This window comes from Crocodylus porosus, unplaced genomic scaffold (genome assembly GCF_001723895.1).
Source record: "Crocodylus porosus isolate Cpor-Errol unplaced genomic scaffold, CroPor_comp1, whole genome shotgun sequence".
Taxonomy (NCBI): Eukaryota; Metazoa; Chordata; order Crocodylia; family Crocodylidae; genus Crocodylus; species Crocodylus porosus.
In genome coordinates this window covers 1,729,479-1,747,120 of record NW_017728917.1, presented here as the reverse complement: position 1 = coordinate 1,747,120, position 17,642 = coordinate 1,729,479, and the positions used below count along the sequence as shown (strand labels likewise).

Here is a 17,642-nt window from a genome sequence, read left to right as displayed (position 1 = left end):
AACTAAGCTATAGCGTTTAAAATACAATTTATTCCTCATAACACATAGGAATGCATCACTTAAACGCCGCTTCGTTCTTAACCATTTTGGTTGGTGTATCTGGAACTCACCACTTCACTCAGTGCCTTAAGGACAGAGATGAATATCTCATTTCTCTCTTGATTAAACAGTAACTTCCTGTAGCATCATTATTCCGTCCCACAATATGAAAAGCTTTTTATCATTCATGAATTAAATAAGCTCAAAACTCATTTATATTTCAGAAATATTGGTGTCAGCAGTACTTCACTAGGGCCCTTCATAATGGGTGACTTGACAAGCATTGTATTAAAATATAATGAAAAAGGTGTAGCCAAAGGCTTAAGATCAAAGATCCTTTATGGCAGATGGCTTAATTAAACAGGGGTTTATGAGAAGATACAAATCCCCCTTTTAAACTCCAATTCTTGTCATCTAGTTTAATGATAGGATCCAAAAACCTTCTGCTTATTAAAGACAAAACCATGAAGCAAATCTAAAATTCCAACTGGTTTTAATGAGTAAGGTCCTGATCCATTGAGTTAATAGGAGTTTTCTTTTGATGTCTTTGGACTTTGCATCAGGCCCTAAACTGGTACTGATCACCTTCTGGCTCTATAGACAAGTAATGACATCAGTCAAACTTTTTTCCAGCACTGATTGGAAAGCACGTGTTTATTTACTTGCTTTTTCAGTGCTGGAAATGTGCTACTGTACATTGTGTAGCCTGGAAGCAAAGTGCTAGCTATTTTAAGCATGCATTATACAGCCAAATTAAAAAAAATAAGGAAACCAGCTCTGCGGAGCTTGCAGTATAGTTCTTAGCTTTACTTACAATCTTTTTCATTCTGTTCTGGATCCATCTTTGAGGGTTAGGATGCAAAAAGCGTGCTCTAGCCACAACTCTGTCCACATGGAGTGCATTGTTTTCTGTGAATGCCGTGTTCATAGTACACAACCCCTCCAGCCACTCCCACCTCACAAACAAATCAAACGCCAATGACAAATGAATCCAAGGCAAAGCTGGATGACGCAGAAGTATTTGATGAGAGTAAATGCCAAACAAATCGTGAGTCCCATACATCCTCCCAGGGAAAAAACCCTTGGGAGAAGAAAAAGGCCTTGGCGACATCTTTTTTTGAGACTAGCCAGATAAGATTCATTTTCACTAAAGACCTTCAGGGCAGCTTACGTGGTGTAAAAGAACTTCAAAGCAGAGATTGAAACCACTTTGTCCTGTAGTTTCAGTCTGTCCATTTCCTCATTCAGTCACACCAGAAGAAAGATTTTTCTCATCCTGGGCCAAGAGTCTCTCTTTCCACTTCACTCCTTTTCATTACCACTGAAAACCCATCAAGTAACACATTTCTGTACCTAAAAAAAACTCCAATGCTCTCCTGTTCTGGGGCTTCATCTGCCTTTCTCCTTTCACCTCTATAAAAGGGCTTAATTGATAATGTTTAAAACAATCTTTTATGATTGTTAAGTATCTGCCAACTGGGGAATGGGAACTTGAGCACTGAACACAACCTCAATTGCCCCTCCCTTAGACAGGGTGTGTGTGTGTGTGTGTGTGTGTGTGTGTGTGTGTGTGTGTGTGTGTGTGTGTGTGTGGTCCCTAGTGAGTGCTATGGCTGTACCACGTGACCTGATACATATTCTGTGGCTGAGCTATGTTAAACTTGCTCATCTCCCTCCTCTGTGCTTTACATCCCTTTCTTTTGTTCCCCTATTTCCTCACATATATATTTCCTAAACACCCTTTTGTTCTTCAGCTTCCATCCAGAACAACAAAGTGTACTGTGCTTTGTGCAGAGAGCATTTGGCAATGTGTTTTCTCAAATGCCAGCCATCACTCCTACAAGCAGAAATTTTGGGAACAGACTGATATAGTTAAGGATAATGAGGTGTTGACTTATATCTAGGAAACTTGTTAACAAGATGCTTTGGCCAGGAATCTAGTGATCGTAAAATAAGAAGCAAGCTTGCTTCTTGTGTGAGACTTGATTGAGGGCATCTTCTTATTAGCCAGCTTTTCGGTTTTCTTGGGGCAGGAAAGTCTGTTTATTCTCCGTATATATTTATTTAGCACCTTTAGCACAGTGGATCCTTGATTCCTCATGATAGTTTGGAATAACCAGGAACCCTCCATGCTGTGAGAAGTAGAGAATAGCTGTAATACCATATATTCTGGCAAATCCTCTGCCTTGTTCTTGGTGTTGTACCCTGTACCGGGACCTTGCAGCATCACGTATGTATAGTCTCTACACAGGACCCCCAGCTAAGGGAAATTCTTGGGGTCTGCGCATGTTAGGGACTACGAGAATGGTGTCCAGTGGGAGGAATGTGACCCTATCAACCTAAAGCTCCAACATGCAATTACCAGGCGCACTTCTAACTTTACAAATACGCAGATATTGTTCAGAGATCATCAAGGAGGGATGCTTACCTTTCACTGGCATCATAAACTGGATCCCTCATCAGAGAGGAACAAGTCTGACTGGCAGGACGTTCCATAAGAAGGTCTTAAGCCTGTAGGATTGAATGCCCTTCTTGGTCTGAAATACTCTAAATGTTACATGCCTTTAGCAGGGGGCTCAGGGCTTCATTCCTGTAATGATTAAAGAATCTGCAGGTGTTTGGCTGTTTAAGCTCCTGTTTCAAATGGTCATCCAATGCTGCTGAGCTGTAACTGTGAATAGAGCTATAGAGCCTTTAGACTATCTGGGCTATGCATCTATTTACTAATTGCTTCAAGGTTGTTGTTTTTGAAATTACAACCATTTGGGGACATTGAGATGAACTCTGAGCTGAACTGTGGCATGTTAAGTGAGCTCAAATTTAAGAGCTAACTCAATAACGTGCATTAGTAGTGATGCAAAGCATTATCTCCATCAGTAACAGCTGTATTTATTGAGTACCATCAGTGTGATGGGTGTAGTTGTTGTAAGACTAGGATTTCAATTTGAGAAGCTGCAATTCATTAAGTGCTTTCTAAATTAAAACAAATAGTTCTTAATGATCAAGCTGCCTACTGTTGCTGATTAATTTTCTCTCTTAACAGAAGGGTTCAAGCATATTAAATAAATTTTAAAACTCCTCCTCCTGCTATCTGCCTGGGTGGACCCCAACTGAAGTTAGTGGGGCCCTACCAGACTCAAGCAGCCTGCAGATCATAATCTAACTATCTCGATACAACTCTCTTTCGTCTTATAAATTATACTAAGACTGTGAAAAGCCAGAGGACTGTCTTCACTTACTAAGCATATCTGTTCCCTTTCCTTCTAAGTTCAAAGCTGCCTTAATAAATCTCTAATTGCATTTACCCTGGTAGCCGTTTGTTTCTCAGAAGTTTTCTGATCGTCTGCAACAGGGCGCCTGTGCTTTATCGCAGAAGAATGTAATTGGATTACCAGCATGCAGCTGACAGGTCACTGAAATTCATCCAGCAGGGAGTCAAAGGAGATGCGGGGCGCTGACAGACATTCAGGGCTCTGCTCTAACTCATGGACAGTTACATAAAGCGCCAGGAGTTAGAGTGCCCCCTCCACCCACAACCCAACAGACATTTGCCTATTGAGTTGAGGGGGGAAAATCGAGCCTGCCTGCACTGGCCCTCCTGGCTAGCAAGTGGGGGCTCTGGCCAGGACTGCCCCTCCCCATCCCTGTCCCCCCTCCCAGCTCCAGGGCTGTCAGCAGACAGGGAGTGAAGGGAGCAGCAGCAGCTGCAGGGCTGCTATGCCTGGCCTCAGCTGAGTGGGGGGAGGGAGAGTAAAATGGAGCCCCCTTGCCTCATTGCCCGCACCAGCTACCCCGACTGGGGTCTTGGAGGGGAGCCAGGCTGGACCCCCAGACAAGGGAGTTCCATTCCACCCTCCTCCCCCTCCAGCTCGAGCCAGGCTTGCTTGGCAGCTGCTGCTCCCGCCACTCTCAAGAGGTCTGTGCTAGAGGTCGGGGGCGGGGGGATGAGTGGGGTGCAACAGAGCCCCCCCACCACAAGTGCCCAGCCTGGATCTCCCCAGTACCCCAGCCAGGTTAGCAAGTGTCAAGAATGGACTGAATATAAGGAATAGGACTGAAGGAAGAGGAAAAAGAACGTAGGCACAGATGTTCAAATGTAAAAAATACCTAAATACTTATAAGGATCTAGACCTTGGTCTTCCCTGACATGCTACATCATGCTGCAACTGTGGACTCCGTAGGCTGATATTTTAGCTCCTTTTAGTGTGGTAGTGATACCTGCCCCTAGCGCTGATAAGCACTTTTGGCAGCAAGAGCAGGAGGTTTGGGTTTGAGACCCTCCTCTGCTTCAAAGGCTTCAAATCCACCTCTCTCGAGTCCCAGGAGAGAGTCTTCTAACCACCAGGCTATCCACTAGGCTGAGGGGGACCCTCCATCCTTCCTACTGAAGCTGAACCAGGATGCAACCAAAACGTAAAGATTTCTGTGGCTAGAAAGAGAAAGCACCAAAGGGAGCCTTCCTCAATAGTCTAGTGGCTGGGACAGAGAGGTTAGGGGAGCAGGCATTTAAGAGTATATCTAAACTGATATTTAGGTATGATCTTGACATAGGCCAAGGAATGCAAGCTGAAATTTTTCATTTATATCATGTCTTCTCCTTTCCAATGTACATCAGATCCAATTTATATCTACACCAGAGTCAGCCTCAGGGAAAATGGCACCCTGGGTGAATTTGTATTTTGTTGCACCCCCCAACAACCCCCCCAGCATCCCCCCCACACGTCAGCCACATTGCAGAACCAGGTGGGCAGAGGTGCAGGGCACAGTCTGGCGGGGAGGTGGAACCGCCCTCACTGCCTGGCCCAGCTCCTTCTGAGCAGTGCTGGGGGCGGGGGGACCGGGCAATGCAGGCAGCTCTGCCTCCCTGCCAAACGTGCCATGTTCCCCTGCCTGCCTGCAGCAGTGCCACTCACTAGGATGCTGCTCTGTGTGCACGTGCAGCACCCCCCAACCATGACGCCCTGGGCGGTTGCCCACATCGCCCACACCTAAAGCCGGCTCTGCCTGTAGCCCACATTAAAGACATCCATTTTGTGCTGCTTAATTCTTGAGAATAGACTTTGATAAGCCCTGAACACTGACAAGGGCCACAAAAAAAGGCTAGAAGTGTTTGAAAACAAAGTGCTAAGGAAACTATTTGGTGTAGTACAAAAAAACAGTCTAGACGAGAAGATAATCAGGAGTTTGTGGACCTTTCCAAAAGATCTGATGGCTTGAGCCAGATAACAGTGCGGAGAAGGAAACGGGTCGGTTATATTGCAAGACCTGACAAAAGAAGGCATGTGAGGCAGACACTGCAAGCTGAGGCGGACGGTATCAGACCTCAGGGTAGACAAAGGCAACAATGGGAAGATAACGTAAAAATTGCCCTGGAAGGGATAGGCAGAGATGTGGCAAGGTGGAAGGAGATTGCACGCACAAAGATGTGACAAGGTGGAAGTTAGAAGATAGAAGGCTGCAGTTAATGTGGTTATAGGCCCCTGAGGCCTGTGGGATGGTGGGGAGAGGCGAGAGAGAGCACACAGTTTGAGAGTCCCTGTGAGCCCTGTGATTGTCTTATGTTGGTGTTGTGGATAGGGATACATTCTTGAATACGGCCCTTGTATTTTCAGACGTTGTTGATTACTTTCTGATTTGGTTCCCCTAATTTTGTCAGCAGTCAAATTCAAGCTGACTACTTCGAAACTATCACACCCTCCCATGTATGTGAATAGTTTGATCAAAACAAAACTGCCTGGTAATTTGTGATAACATTGTTATTGACTTATCAACTCTTTCTGACGAAAAACAAATAAATATTATGAAAGAAATCTCCAGATTTCATGCAGTAGGATAATATCGTGAGGTTAAAAATGGAGGGGGCAGGAACAACAAGGATTCCTGGAAATATAATACAATAAATAATGAAATATGGCTGCAGTATATTGGATTGGAGCAAGTCAGTGTCTTTCACTGAACTTGGGAAATGAAAAAAAATCTTTCTGAATGCTTTATCAATAAGTCTTCACATGCGGATCTCCTTGGAAGATTGCAGTTATTTACAGAAGGACACGTGAAGGTTAAAACAATTTGTCCAAGATTAAACAGTTAATGAGAAAACTAGGAACCGGCTTTAGGTTTTCCACTTACTCGTATTTAAGTAGGGTTTTGGCCAATAAAATCAATAAAAACATCCATCTTCAACTGTTAATGAATATTGGGAGTTTCCTTTTCTATAAAGTAAGGTACACATTTATTTGCCAGTGGAGATGTTGACTAAAATAGGAAGCAGGGTCATGGTGACAGAATGCCATGCAGATTCCCATGGGAATCAGGACATTATTTGCTTCAGTCAAAAATAAACGTATGAGGCTATGGATGTCTGCCGTACTGTGATTGTTTCCAGTTGAAGTTTGTATACTGGCCTCAAATGGAGCCTTCCTTTAACCCCTTGATCCTGAGTGTTGCTCACCTTCCTGTCCACAGCAAGAGAAAATAGGATATTTTAACTATGCAGTCGCTAAGCGATGAGCCATTCAGTTTGCCAGCTGCTCTGCAACGTGAGTGTTTTCCGGCGTTGCCAGATGTGCAGGACCCCACTCTAACTCATAGTGCTTTACATAAAACGCACTATGAGTTGGATTGCCCACCCCCCTGACCCAACAGACTGCTGGGTGGGGGGGAGGGTAGAAACTGAGCCTGCCTGCAGGCAAGCAGCCAGCCAAGGAGCTGCCCCTGTCCCCAGCAACACCAACTCCTCCAGGACTGACAGCAGGAAAGGAGGGGGGAGGGATTAGCCAGCAGCTCCCTCATTTGCCCAGCCTGAACTGGATGGGGAGGGGAGGCAGGGAGGGGCCATGAGGTGTGGGGGGTGGGCTAGAATCCACTCACCTCCCCCCCAGCTCAAGCCAGGTAAACCATAGCCCACACCTTGCTGCTGCTGGCTAACTCCTCTCCCTTCCCTTCCTGCTGCCAGCCCTCGAGGAGGCGCTAGGCTGCATTAGCCCTGCAGCAGCCCAGATACAGCCCAGCCCCACTCACACAAAAAATTAACCCTAGGGAACACAAGTTTCCTAAGGTGCTCTAAAGTAAAGCGCCTGCATCTGATAGCCCAATTTGAGGCGGGTTAATTTTTTGCGCAATCTGCCACTTTAAAAGTCACATCACGGCTGTAGAGTGCTTTCAGGGGGCCGATCACATGCGACTTTGGTCTGCGCCCTTAGTGCCCTATTTCTATTCTTTAGAGTTTCACAAATAAGAAACATGGTGCAGGAACGAATGAAACAGTCCAACACTCTGACAACATTTCTAATTCTTGGCTTTTATTGCAAGGCTCGGGGATTATTTTATATAAAGCTCTACCTAGTAAAACGATAATAACCAACTTTTTTCCCCCCTCTTAAAAATAAATTTTAGGCTTCTGATTGATAAGATGTGAAAACTGACCCAATCACTTAAAACAATCATAACTAGAAGAAATATAAATGGAACCTCAGAGTAATTCACTTAGGTGTCTTGTGGTTTTGCATGATATTTTTTTCTGAATTAGGAGGATTACTGCAGCAATGGAGAAGGGATTGAGAACAATTCACCTGTGAAAGGACAGAGCTTCTTTCAGCAACTCCCCACATTTCATTCCTTTAAATTCCTGATACTGGTTGGTAAGGACACATTTGTTTCGGTTGGTACCTTAAAATTTGCATCTAATCTTCTAATACTAAGCAATTTATATATGAAGGTTTCAAGCCTGATCCTGCTTCTTGTTCTAGTGACTTGACTGGAGTTCCTCTCTGCACTTGCATGAAAGATAACACTATCTGTACCAGAGTGTAGCATAACTGACTTTTACTTCAGCGGAAGATAGCCTGCAGCCCTCAAGCACCATCATCTTGTATTCAAAGATAGAAGGTAAGAGATGGGCAGGCTTGATGCCTATCAGCTATCCATTTAGCAAAGGAGGGAGTGTTCCTTCTTTCATCATTCCAAGTCCCATATCCCCCTGCAATCTTGGGATCTGACTCAGGACATGGAAGACTGTATGCATTAGTGTTGCAAATTAGTAATGTACTTGGAAAATTAGAATCCATATTTCTTAACTTCAGACACCCTAGAGCTTATTTCCCTTTGCATCATACAGATGCCACATTTTGCAGCTAAACTTCTAAAGCTGTATTTTGCAAAACAAATGTAATGCAGAGCCATGAGAATAAAAAAAAGATTTTAATTCAAACCTCTATTGCACAAAGTTTTAGCCATCCTTCCAAGCTGCATTATGACAAATGATTTTTTTTTTCCATTTCACAGTAGATTTGGGAAGGGACACACTAGATCCACTAAAATTACTAAATGACCTTCATGAATTGTTATTGCACTATCAAGAGCGAACCATCTCCGCTAATCCTGTGAGTGAAGTCCACTATAACATGAAAGCTGAAAGAGTTGATCAGTTTTTGTGAAGGAGAATGCTGTTTTGATTGATAAGGAACAAGATTTCGCTCTTATCAGAGCTAAACTGTAAATTTTGGGGGTTTAGTGGCTGAAATGAGAAAGCATTTTTAAAAATAAAGGAAAAACTTTTAAATCAGCCCAACATAGGTTTGCATTATTCTCAGGTTATTTCATTCTTTTAAAGGCTTCTTTTTTCCTTCTGAAACTTAAATCAATTTTTAAATGACAAATTGAGTTTAGATAAAGCCAGTGTTTTCATTTTTCTCGAACATTTTTCCCTCCATTTTTTGGCCTAAATTATTTGCAAGCTGTGACCCAATTTTGGTCCTCCTGAAATATCTTCTTTTTTCAGCAAATATTTTTGGCCCCAAACAGATATTATTTCAGCAAAAAGTTTTACCCAGATTTAGTTATCAGCTTCCAACCTATCAGTGAATTAATTACATGACCAAGCAGCAGCATTTTGCTGGGTAGTCCTTTGCATACACTTTCTTTTCATTTCCAAAGATGTAGAAGGAATTGGACTTCCCTTTCCACTCATATTCCACCCTGGCGAGTGGAATCAACTCAACAGTTTGTTTCTGGAAAAGAAGAACAAATGATGTTTTTATCTCAAACTGAAGATCATCTTAAGGGAACTATTTGAGGGTGATTTATAGGGAGGTGCACCTTACTCCCAAATGGCCTGTTTTGCCACACTAGGATTGTTTATGGGGGAATGTGCTACTCTCAGCACAAGAACAGGGATCACAGCTGGGTCTTTGCTTTGTTTTAAGTAGCCTGATCCAAAGCTCATTGTCGGGGGAGTGAGGAAGTCATAAACTGAGGATCAACAACAGCACCAAACTCTATCCTTCATTTGCACATTTATTTCACTCATCTCCAAAGTCCTCTGGACCTGGTTTAAGCTGTGGTTTTATTAAATAGTTTTTGTCCATAACATGATCACAAATGCAGGATTCTAGCACTTAAATCATCCCAACCCCACATGGGAGGGAAACAAGCTGTTCAAGCATACTGCCACCCCAGCTGAATCTCCTCTTATTGCTAAATATGTGATGTGAGGTCCCTGACAGATGGCAAGTTAGTTACAGTTCAGGCTCATTTAAGTGAACATTAAGGAGGGACTCTAAACGAGCTGCTCTGGGAACAAGATGGGAAAAACTGGCTGGAATTGTGTTCAGATTTCCCAAGCCGGGAGGATGGTTTTACATGGTATGCAGCAAGTTATGGTACGTAGCAAGTTTACAATAGAACAGGCTTCCCGAGTGAAAGGAACAGACTAGCTGACCTTTATTCTGCCATGTTTTCTAACCAGTTTACACGTGCATTTGACATAAACTGAAGATTCGTATTTTGGAGATAATATTCTCTCCCTTTTGTCCCCAGTTTAATGTGGAAATGAGCTAAAACCTGCTTGCACGATACCCACTTGTCTCAATATACGCATTTTTGATGCAAACTGCATTTTATGTGTTGCAATGCATGATTCTGAACCCCGCACAATTTCTGGTTCAGGGAAGCTCCTTAGAGGGTTCACCTAGGAAAACAAAGACAGTCACAAAGGTTATAATTATATATCTTTCAAATTGCTGTTTAACATGTTACAGGGTAATACCTCGGCACAATTTAAATTAAGCCTATTGCAGAGGGCTATTATGCACTGAAAGTGCCTACGGAAGCCTGCATTTGACTAGAAACTTTCAAAAAGTTAGTTTCCTAAAGGATAAATCTGTTTCACATACTAAACACAGTAGCCCAGAATCTAAGCCAATGTTGGTGTGAAGGGGCATTTATAGATGTGCTCCCTGGAGGGGGAGCGGGAAGCACCTTAATTAGCAAGCCACACTAATTAAAATCACCCGAGCATCATGTGTATCAGCATTCCCATGCTGAAAAATCGCAGCAGCGTGCTTTGAACTAAAGCTCATCAAAGGAGCTTTAGTTTAAAGTGCCCAGCCATCATTTTTCAACGCGGGCCCACTGATACACATGATATTGAAAGCTGCTGGAGCGTTTTCATTTCCGTGCTCCGCCACACTAGATTTACAGCACATTGAAGCAGCCTCACCGCATGTCTATAGGAGCCTACGGGTTGCAACAACACACAGCAATCATAGAGGTGACTAAGCCAAGAACAGAAAGCTGGCTGCATCAGAGAGGATTCTACATCAGAAGACACCAAGCCACGCTGGTGGCTCTAAGATTTCATAAAACCTTCTTTAAAGTTCCTACTTTTCACTTACCCACAAGCTGGAAATTGTCCCTGGGATCCAAATGTTCCCCAGCTTCATGGCAATTCAGCTCCAGGGTTCTGGTTTATCTCTCTTATTGCTCATCCTAAAGCACTGATAGCTACTACCAATGTTTAACTTGACTGTAAAAGGCCACCAGGCATGACACTTAGCAACTCTGCTCTACCGTCATTGGAAAAGTGATGTCACTCTCTTACAAAACCATAGTGAAGCCCTCCTATAGACACGGTATGACTATTTAATTTTGTCTCTTTCAAAATGACTGTGCTACAAGCTAGTTCATAAGCATATCAGCACTGTGTGTTCGGCACTGGATTCCAGACAAAAACCACACTATTATGTTTAAATGTACATTTACCAACACATTTTCATCACAAAATATTTCCTTCCCAGTGACTTCATGAAAGCGATCTATAGGAAACCCGCAGTTGTTGTCAGCCACATATTCAGCAGAATTGTTCTTCCTGTTGGAAAATTGAAAGGGTGAGAAATAAATGAGTGTCTAGTTCCCTTGAAAAACTAATATTAGTTTTATAGTACTTTACATGTATTTTACAAGACCAGGCTTTGAGATGTGCAAAGGATCATGGCTAGAGGAGTTATATGCAGAAGACATGGAACTTCTATGCCTCGTTCCTCTTTACCTGAAAGCTCATCAAATTCACGCATCCTAAGCTGCAGTCAGTTTATGTAGCTAGTCTCTGTGTTGATGTTATCTAGGAAAATATAATTACTAAAGTATCACCACCACCATGGGAAAAGTAGTCATTCCCTAGGCAGAATAACTTACATGAAGAGCAGTTCATAGTTCAACCCCAGCAACTTAGAGCCGGGGAAAGAAGGTTGTCTCAGTGCAGTGCTTGAGTGCCCACATGGGAGGAGGAAGGCTGTTGATTCACAACTCTGCTCTGCCAAGTTTGCTGTTGAGCCACAGGCCCACGTCCACCCCGCCACCCCTGCCCATGCTGTCACACTTCAGATTGACTCTTTTTTTTTTTTTTCAAATAAATACACTCATTTTGCCCTCAGAAAACCCACTCCACCTCCCTCAAACTAGTCATTAGCCTACTCACTTGCAGAAGTGAGAAGGCCTGGGTTTTTTCCCCCTCTATACAGTCTTGACAGCACCCAGGTCTCTCTTTGCCACATCCTGGACTCGAACCTAACCTACCAGGATACAGACCTGCTCTCTTTAAAACCCAGAGGGGTTCTGACTGAACCACTTTTGGAACATAATAAACCCCAAAGAGTTGAGATGAGAACTCAGATTTTGCACAGGTCTGGGCAGTAGCAGAAACCTGTAGACCACAACATCCCCATCTTCTAAGAAGAGGTGCACCCCATTCATCAGCTCTGCAGCTCTCCTCTCCATACCAGATCAGGCAGGAGACCTTAACCCTGGCCAGTGCCCATCCCAAAATTCCTCATCCCAGGCAGGCACTCAAACCACCAGACTCTTGCGGCATGACCTAGCCCCTGCATCTGTACTGGTATCCCCGTCCTTAGGTCTTAGAAAGATGGCAGGGAGGATCATATCCTCTTTAAGCACAGGATCTTAGCCATAAACTTTAATGTGTTGGGCCATATGGCTGGATGGGAAAAATCAGCATAGCTTCTATACCAGGAGCATAGGAGTTAATAGGAGTGATCTCACTGGAGTTATGTCTGTTTGCAGTAGTTGATGTTTTGGCTTATGAGCATGTTTGCGAATGGCCAGCCACCGTGAATACAAACCACCCTCACAGTCAAGCCCTAGGCTCACTGATTTCAACTCACCAAATGATTTTAAGTTCAGAATGGTATAGCAAAAGGCCTCTTCCATTACAACGGACACAGTGCAGCCAACCACGACCATAACAGTATAAGCAACTATAAAGGAAACACAATATCAATGCACTTGCTTTAGGAGTAGGCACATCTACACGTGATGCTTTAATGAGTGTTAAGGGAACACATCTACACATGTGTGCCCTTAACACACATTAACAATGGTGAATTTAGGTGTGAATAGTTAATTGCATTAATGCACATGTAGACATGTTAAAGCACATTAATGCTCTGTGTGTGGATTGACTTGGGACTAACTTTGGGACAATCCACATACAGTGTTAATGCACTTAAATGCCTGCATGTGTAAACACCTACCTAAACTTGCTTAATGTGCTTTAAGCTAATGTGCATTAAATTTAGGCACACTTAAATGCACATGTAAACACTCCCGATGTCACCTAAATATCTCCTCCTCACACTTGGGTACATCTACACAGTGCAAGCAGCACTGCTTACAGACATCCAAGATGGCCCTGCACACATTCACTGCCAAAGAAAAAGCAAGATCTCTGTTTCCACGTGATGTTAAGCTTCTCCACAACATGCTGCCTTATGTCATATCGACATATCCTTTTCTCTACCTGTCAGTCTAGTGAAATTATGAGACATTTAGCTTAGGAATTTCTCTTAGATTACATATCTACGGTATGAAGTCCTCAGGTTTCAGTATATTTGATGCAGTATTATCATCATGGGATGCAATCAATTAATTAATTACTTTCCTTTCTCTATTTAAGACCCTCCATAAAATGGAGGTCTTGCATGCAATACCTCACAGGAATTTTCCATGCCCTAATTCATATTTGAAAAGCATCAACAAACAAGGCAGATTTTTTCACTTGCTCTCTCTAAATAACAAGGCTACAATGAACATCATCTGAATCTACCATTTAGTTTGGCTCTTTTTTCAATTGGCGCCTATCCCTACTGTTAAAGAGGAACAATAAAGAGACACCTGGTAAACCGAGTGCACAAAGAAATACAGGTTGCCGCCTCATGATTTAGCTTTTTCTTACCGTGTGCGTCCCGCCCCTCCACAGAACATGCAAAATCCAGAAATAGTATCGGAGTTAGTAGTAACAGATTGCCAGCCTGACCCATTACAAGACGAGCAAAAAACCTACAGTTAAACAAGAGAGGGAGGGAATCAGAAAAGGGCGCTTTCTAACAATTTGCTTTTCTGTTCTTTTGGTCCACGTTCCCCATAATAACAGTACGCAGAAGGATCAGAATGGGGATGGTCTAGCAGGACAGTGCACTCTTTTATTTAAGCTTATATCTATTTATATACTAGGCATACGTAGCTGTGCAACAATAATGCAGTGAACGCATCCCTGTGCAGAAAACCCACGTGCAGTTTAGTCCCTCATCACTCTTATTTTTGGGGGCCCACATGAAATTAAGTGCTGCAGGTTGGCCCATTATATATAGACGACTGTTATCCTAATGCACAGTAATGACCCCATATACACTATCTAATTGTAGAAGACTTAATACTGCAGCTTGCTGTGACACAACTCCAGTTACATCACTGTAGAACAAGTTTATGCATCCATCGGTTTAAAGCATACAGCACAAAAATCATGATTTTGCTGCATTATGATGTCTTTGGTCCACACTGCTCTGCTATCATCTTTCTGTTCTGTATCTTAGCTCATATTTATAACTTGGTATCTGCCTCTAAAGATGGAAGCAGAATCCATCCATATTTGCAGGGCTCACGTGCACATGAGAAACTAACAGCTACAAATTCCAGAATTAGGCCTATGAACAGAAGGCAAGAATTCCTTCCACATCTATTCTTTCTTCCTTTTTAGGAAATTATCAAGGGGGCCCATGCCTCTGAGTCACGGCTGACGTAAGTAGCCCTTATCACCCACAGACCATGTTTTTTCTCCCATAAGTTGCATCCTTGCATCTCTTTCATTGCATCCTTTGGAGCATCGAGTCCTTTGCCAGCTTGAACTGCACTCACAAGAGGTACTCCTGTGTTGTTCTATATTAACACTGACTGACCCAGAGAGAGGAGCAACTTTGTACCACTGACAGATGCGCTGCTGGTTCTCATTAACAGCAGGATGCCACAGCACAGAGGTTCTAGCCAATTATTTTACAGACTTCACACCCTAAATCTACATGGAAAACTTGGAAGAACACGCTAGAGTCTGCAGTGGCTGTAGACAGGCAGACTAGCCACCAAACAGTGAAATACCAGAAGAGTATTTACAACCAAATGGGGATTTTTTTTTCTTTATTAACTGCTATGAAGTCCACAACTGTGCACAGGCTTAAGGACACTTTAGCTGCCGTCTTCTTCTAGATCCTTGTCACCAACCACTGTAATTTGATGCTGGTATTTCTCCTCCTCCCCCCCCCCACCTCCCTTTTTATCTGTTCAGATAATATGCATGGCTACACACAAGGTGACAGGTACAGCATTCAACTTCTGTCCTGAAACCTCCTCAAATGCTCTGGGTTATGCTAACTTTATTAAAATACCATTTTTGTGGCGTCTTCCAGCTCTTATCATTTCCTTAGGTACTGACTTGAAACCAGTTGCACAGGGGCTATATTTAATCACTTCTTTATTAACAAAAAGGTCTGCATTTAAATTTAGTAGTATATACGCAACAAGGCTTTTTTTTTTCTCCTGTAACACAGGGGCAGATTCACCTCCCACTGAAAGAAAGATGTGCGTTCATATTAATGGACTCTGGATCGGGCCCACAACCTTCTATTCTTTAGTTGTCATACAACAAATTATGACTCCTTTCTGACCTTTTCTTTTCTCATTGAGAGATTTGTCAAAAACTTGGAGGAGCTGCCTCTCTTTTGAAAGCAGAAGACACCTGTTTCCTCAGTAAACCATTCAGACCTGACTTTATCTCTTCCATACATCTGGAAGGAAGACCAATGCAAACTGAATGTATTATATACACATAACTGACACAAGCTCCTAGCTGTGCCTGTTTCTCTCTGATATCTTGATGACATTTGCTCATCAAGAACTCAGAAAAACAAAGGAGTAGGAAAGTATGGCCCGACTGGCTTTCATGCCCTTTTCAAAGCATTGTTTTAAAGAAATGTAAGTGCTTTCTTTATTCTGTACACAAAATATGCATTAGAAATTTTATAAAATAACATACCTTTCCTGATCCAGTACATCGGGTGCACTGGGCTTTACCAGTTCCAAGACAATTAGGACAACCCTGAAATCAAAGCAAACAGTATAAGTACAGGGCTGCTAGCAAACTGCTACACTGCATTAAAAGAAAAAAGGCAGCACCCTTCTCTTTTTGCTGGCAGTCATGCCCATTGGTTTTACACCCTACAAGCCAACACACTTACTTCAGTCTAATTTTCCTTTATGCTGTCAGACCACTGTTAAAGAAAGCTACAATCTCTAGCATGGCCCAAGATTCAGTCATGAAATTAAATGCTTATGGCACCAGAAGCAGAAAGAATAAAAAGATTGTGTCATCTTCACACTGAAATATGCACCCAAAGAATTTCTGCTCCTTTCCATACAGGAGTCTAGTTGATAAATGTGTAAAAGCTGGAAGTATATTTTCTTTACTACGTTATTGCATGTGCATAAGAAACAGTTGGGTTGATTGTTCAGCCTGGATTGTTTGTTTTATTTCAGAAGTAAAAATAGTTGTGCTTTGTTCTTTTGGGTGGATACAAATCCTTTTACATGGCAGCCTTCCAATTTGAAATGCATACTCTAGACTATTTCAAGCAACATAAACAACTCCGTGCCAAAAACAAGTGCTAATCCTTTATCTAAAGCTATTAAAATACTATCTCATTATTCTGAGCAGCAAAAACAATGCTCCCTGCCAGAACCCAGAGTTATCTTCTCTTATCCTAAGCCATGATGGGAAGAAGCAATAAATATAATATCCCAGGCTGTTTCAAATAGTTAAAATAATTGTGCCAAACTATATGCGTTTGCAAAGACATTGCAAACAAAATTACAGAAATATTATAGAAAAGTGATTTTAAAGTTAATACGTAATCCAGTCTTCTGCATTTTGGACAGCATGATGCTGTTTGGCTCTGATACTGCACAGCTGAAGTCAGTGGGAGGTTTGCCACTAACTTAGAGTTCATAGACAAGTACAGCTGGAAGGGACCTCAAGAGACCATCTAGTTGAACTGGGGATTGAACTTGCAACCTCGGTGTTATTAGCACTAGGCTATAACCAATAAGATCAAGCTGCGAGAAGGAGCCAGAACCTTGAATCTGATGCTGCTGTTAAAGGAGGTTACAAGGTACAGTAGCTATGGCTGGCATCAGAGAACTTCCTTGGGATGACTGCTTATCTCTGTGGCATTTGGTTTCCTATCTGTAGAATGGGGATAATATCTCACTTCTCTCACCCTTTGTCTGAATTTTGATTGCAAGGTTTTTCAGGATGTGGGTGGGTTCTTAATATGTACCATGCACAATGCAGAGCTGATTTCAAATGAATCTTCTACGAGACGCCTTTGTGAAATAAGTAATATTCCTTTAAAAGACTCTCATATCTGGGACAAGAAAATCTGGGGTTACCTGTACTGAATAGGTGTGGGGCACTGGGAAATGCATTTCACAGTCCGTAAACAGGGGAGGTGCATCCACTTCTATTTCCCAAGGGGCGGGGGGTTCTGCGACCTCAGGAGAGTCCACAAAGCCACCTAAAGCAAAAGAAAGAAAAGGCAGTCAGGAGTTAGTGCAGCAGGTCATAAAGCTTCAGGATAGCATGGCACAGGCAAAAACATCACCACCTGACCTGCCTTTTAATATAATGCATGTATCAATGCACTGGAAGTGTGCCCAGTCAATGGCTGTCATACGCTTATCCACAAAATAAATGCACTTTAGTCACTAACATTTGATCTCTTCCATATGTCCCGTCCCCCTCGCCACCCTGCTCCTGTTCTGCAGGAAATCTTCATAGGGGTAAGCGGTGCTAGTTAGGACCTGTGATTTCTGGGATAACAACACATGCTCCCTAGGATCTGTGTTCATTCTAATAGCTTGATCTTATTGGTTATAGCCTAGTGCTAATAACACCGAGCTTGCAGGTTCAATCCCCAGTTCAA

General features: G+C 42.7%; 2 protein-coding genes across 6 annotated transcripts in view; both read right to left on the bottom strand.

Annotated features, from left to right (window-relative positions):
• The window catches only part of SSUH2 (ssu-2 homolog (C. elegans)), a 39,965-nt gene extending 38,419 nt beyond the window's left edge, over positions 1–1,546 (bottom strand). The window contains exon 1 of one of the 3 annotated variants that reach the window (XM_019536591.1): positions 1,211–1,546. Coding sequence is in view for 2 of the 3 variants with exons in the window: in XM_019536589.1 (XP_019392134.1) it covers positions 854–881 (28 nt within the window). In the remaining variant the exon portion in view is untranslated. The other 2 variants (XM_019536589.1, XM_019536590.1) reach the window with 2 other exon arrangements.
• A 6,676-nt stretch (positions 1,547–8,222) lies between these two features.
• LOC109311145 (protein SSUH2 homolog) overlaps positions 8,223–17,642 on the bottom strand; it is a 21,144-nt gene continuing 11,724 nt past the window's right edge. For all 3 annotated transcript variants that reach the window (XM_019536586.1, XM_019536587.1, XM_019536585.1), the window contains 7 exons: positions 17,110–17,234; positions 15,698–15,760; positions 13,568–13,671; positions 12,498–12,590; positions 11,080–11,185; positions 9,899–10,006; positions 8,223–9,047 (listed from right to left, as the gene is read on the bottom strand). In XM_019536586.1, coding sequence (XP_019392131.1) covers positions 8,907–9,047; positions 9,899–10,006; positions 11,080–11,185; positions 12,498–12,590; positions 13,568–13,671; positions 15,698–15,760; positions 17,110–17,234 — 740 coding nt within the window. In that variant the 3' untranslated portion in view covers positions 8,223–8,906. The remainder of the gene's footprint in view (positions 9,048–9,898; positions 10,007–11,079; positions 11,186–12,497; positions 12,591–13,567; positions 13,672–15,697; positions 15,761–17,109; positions 17,235–17,642) is intronic.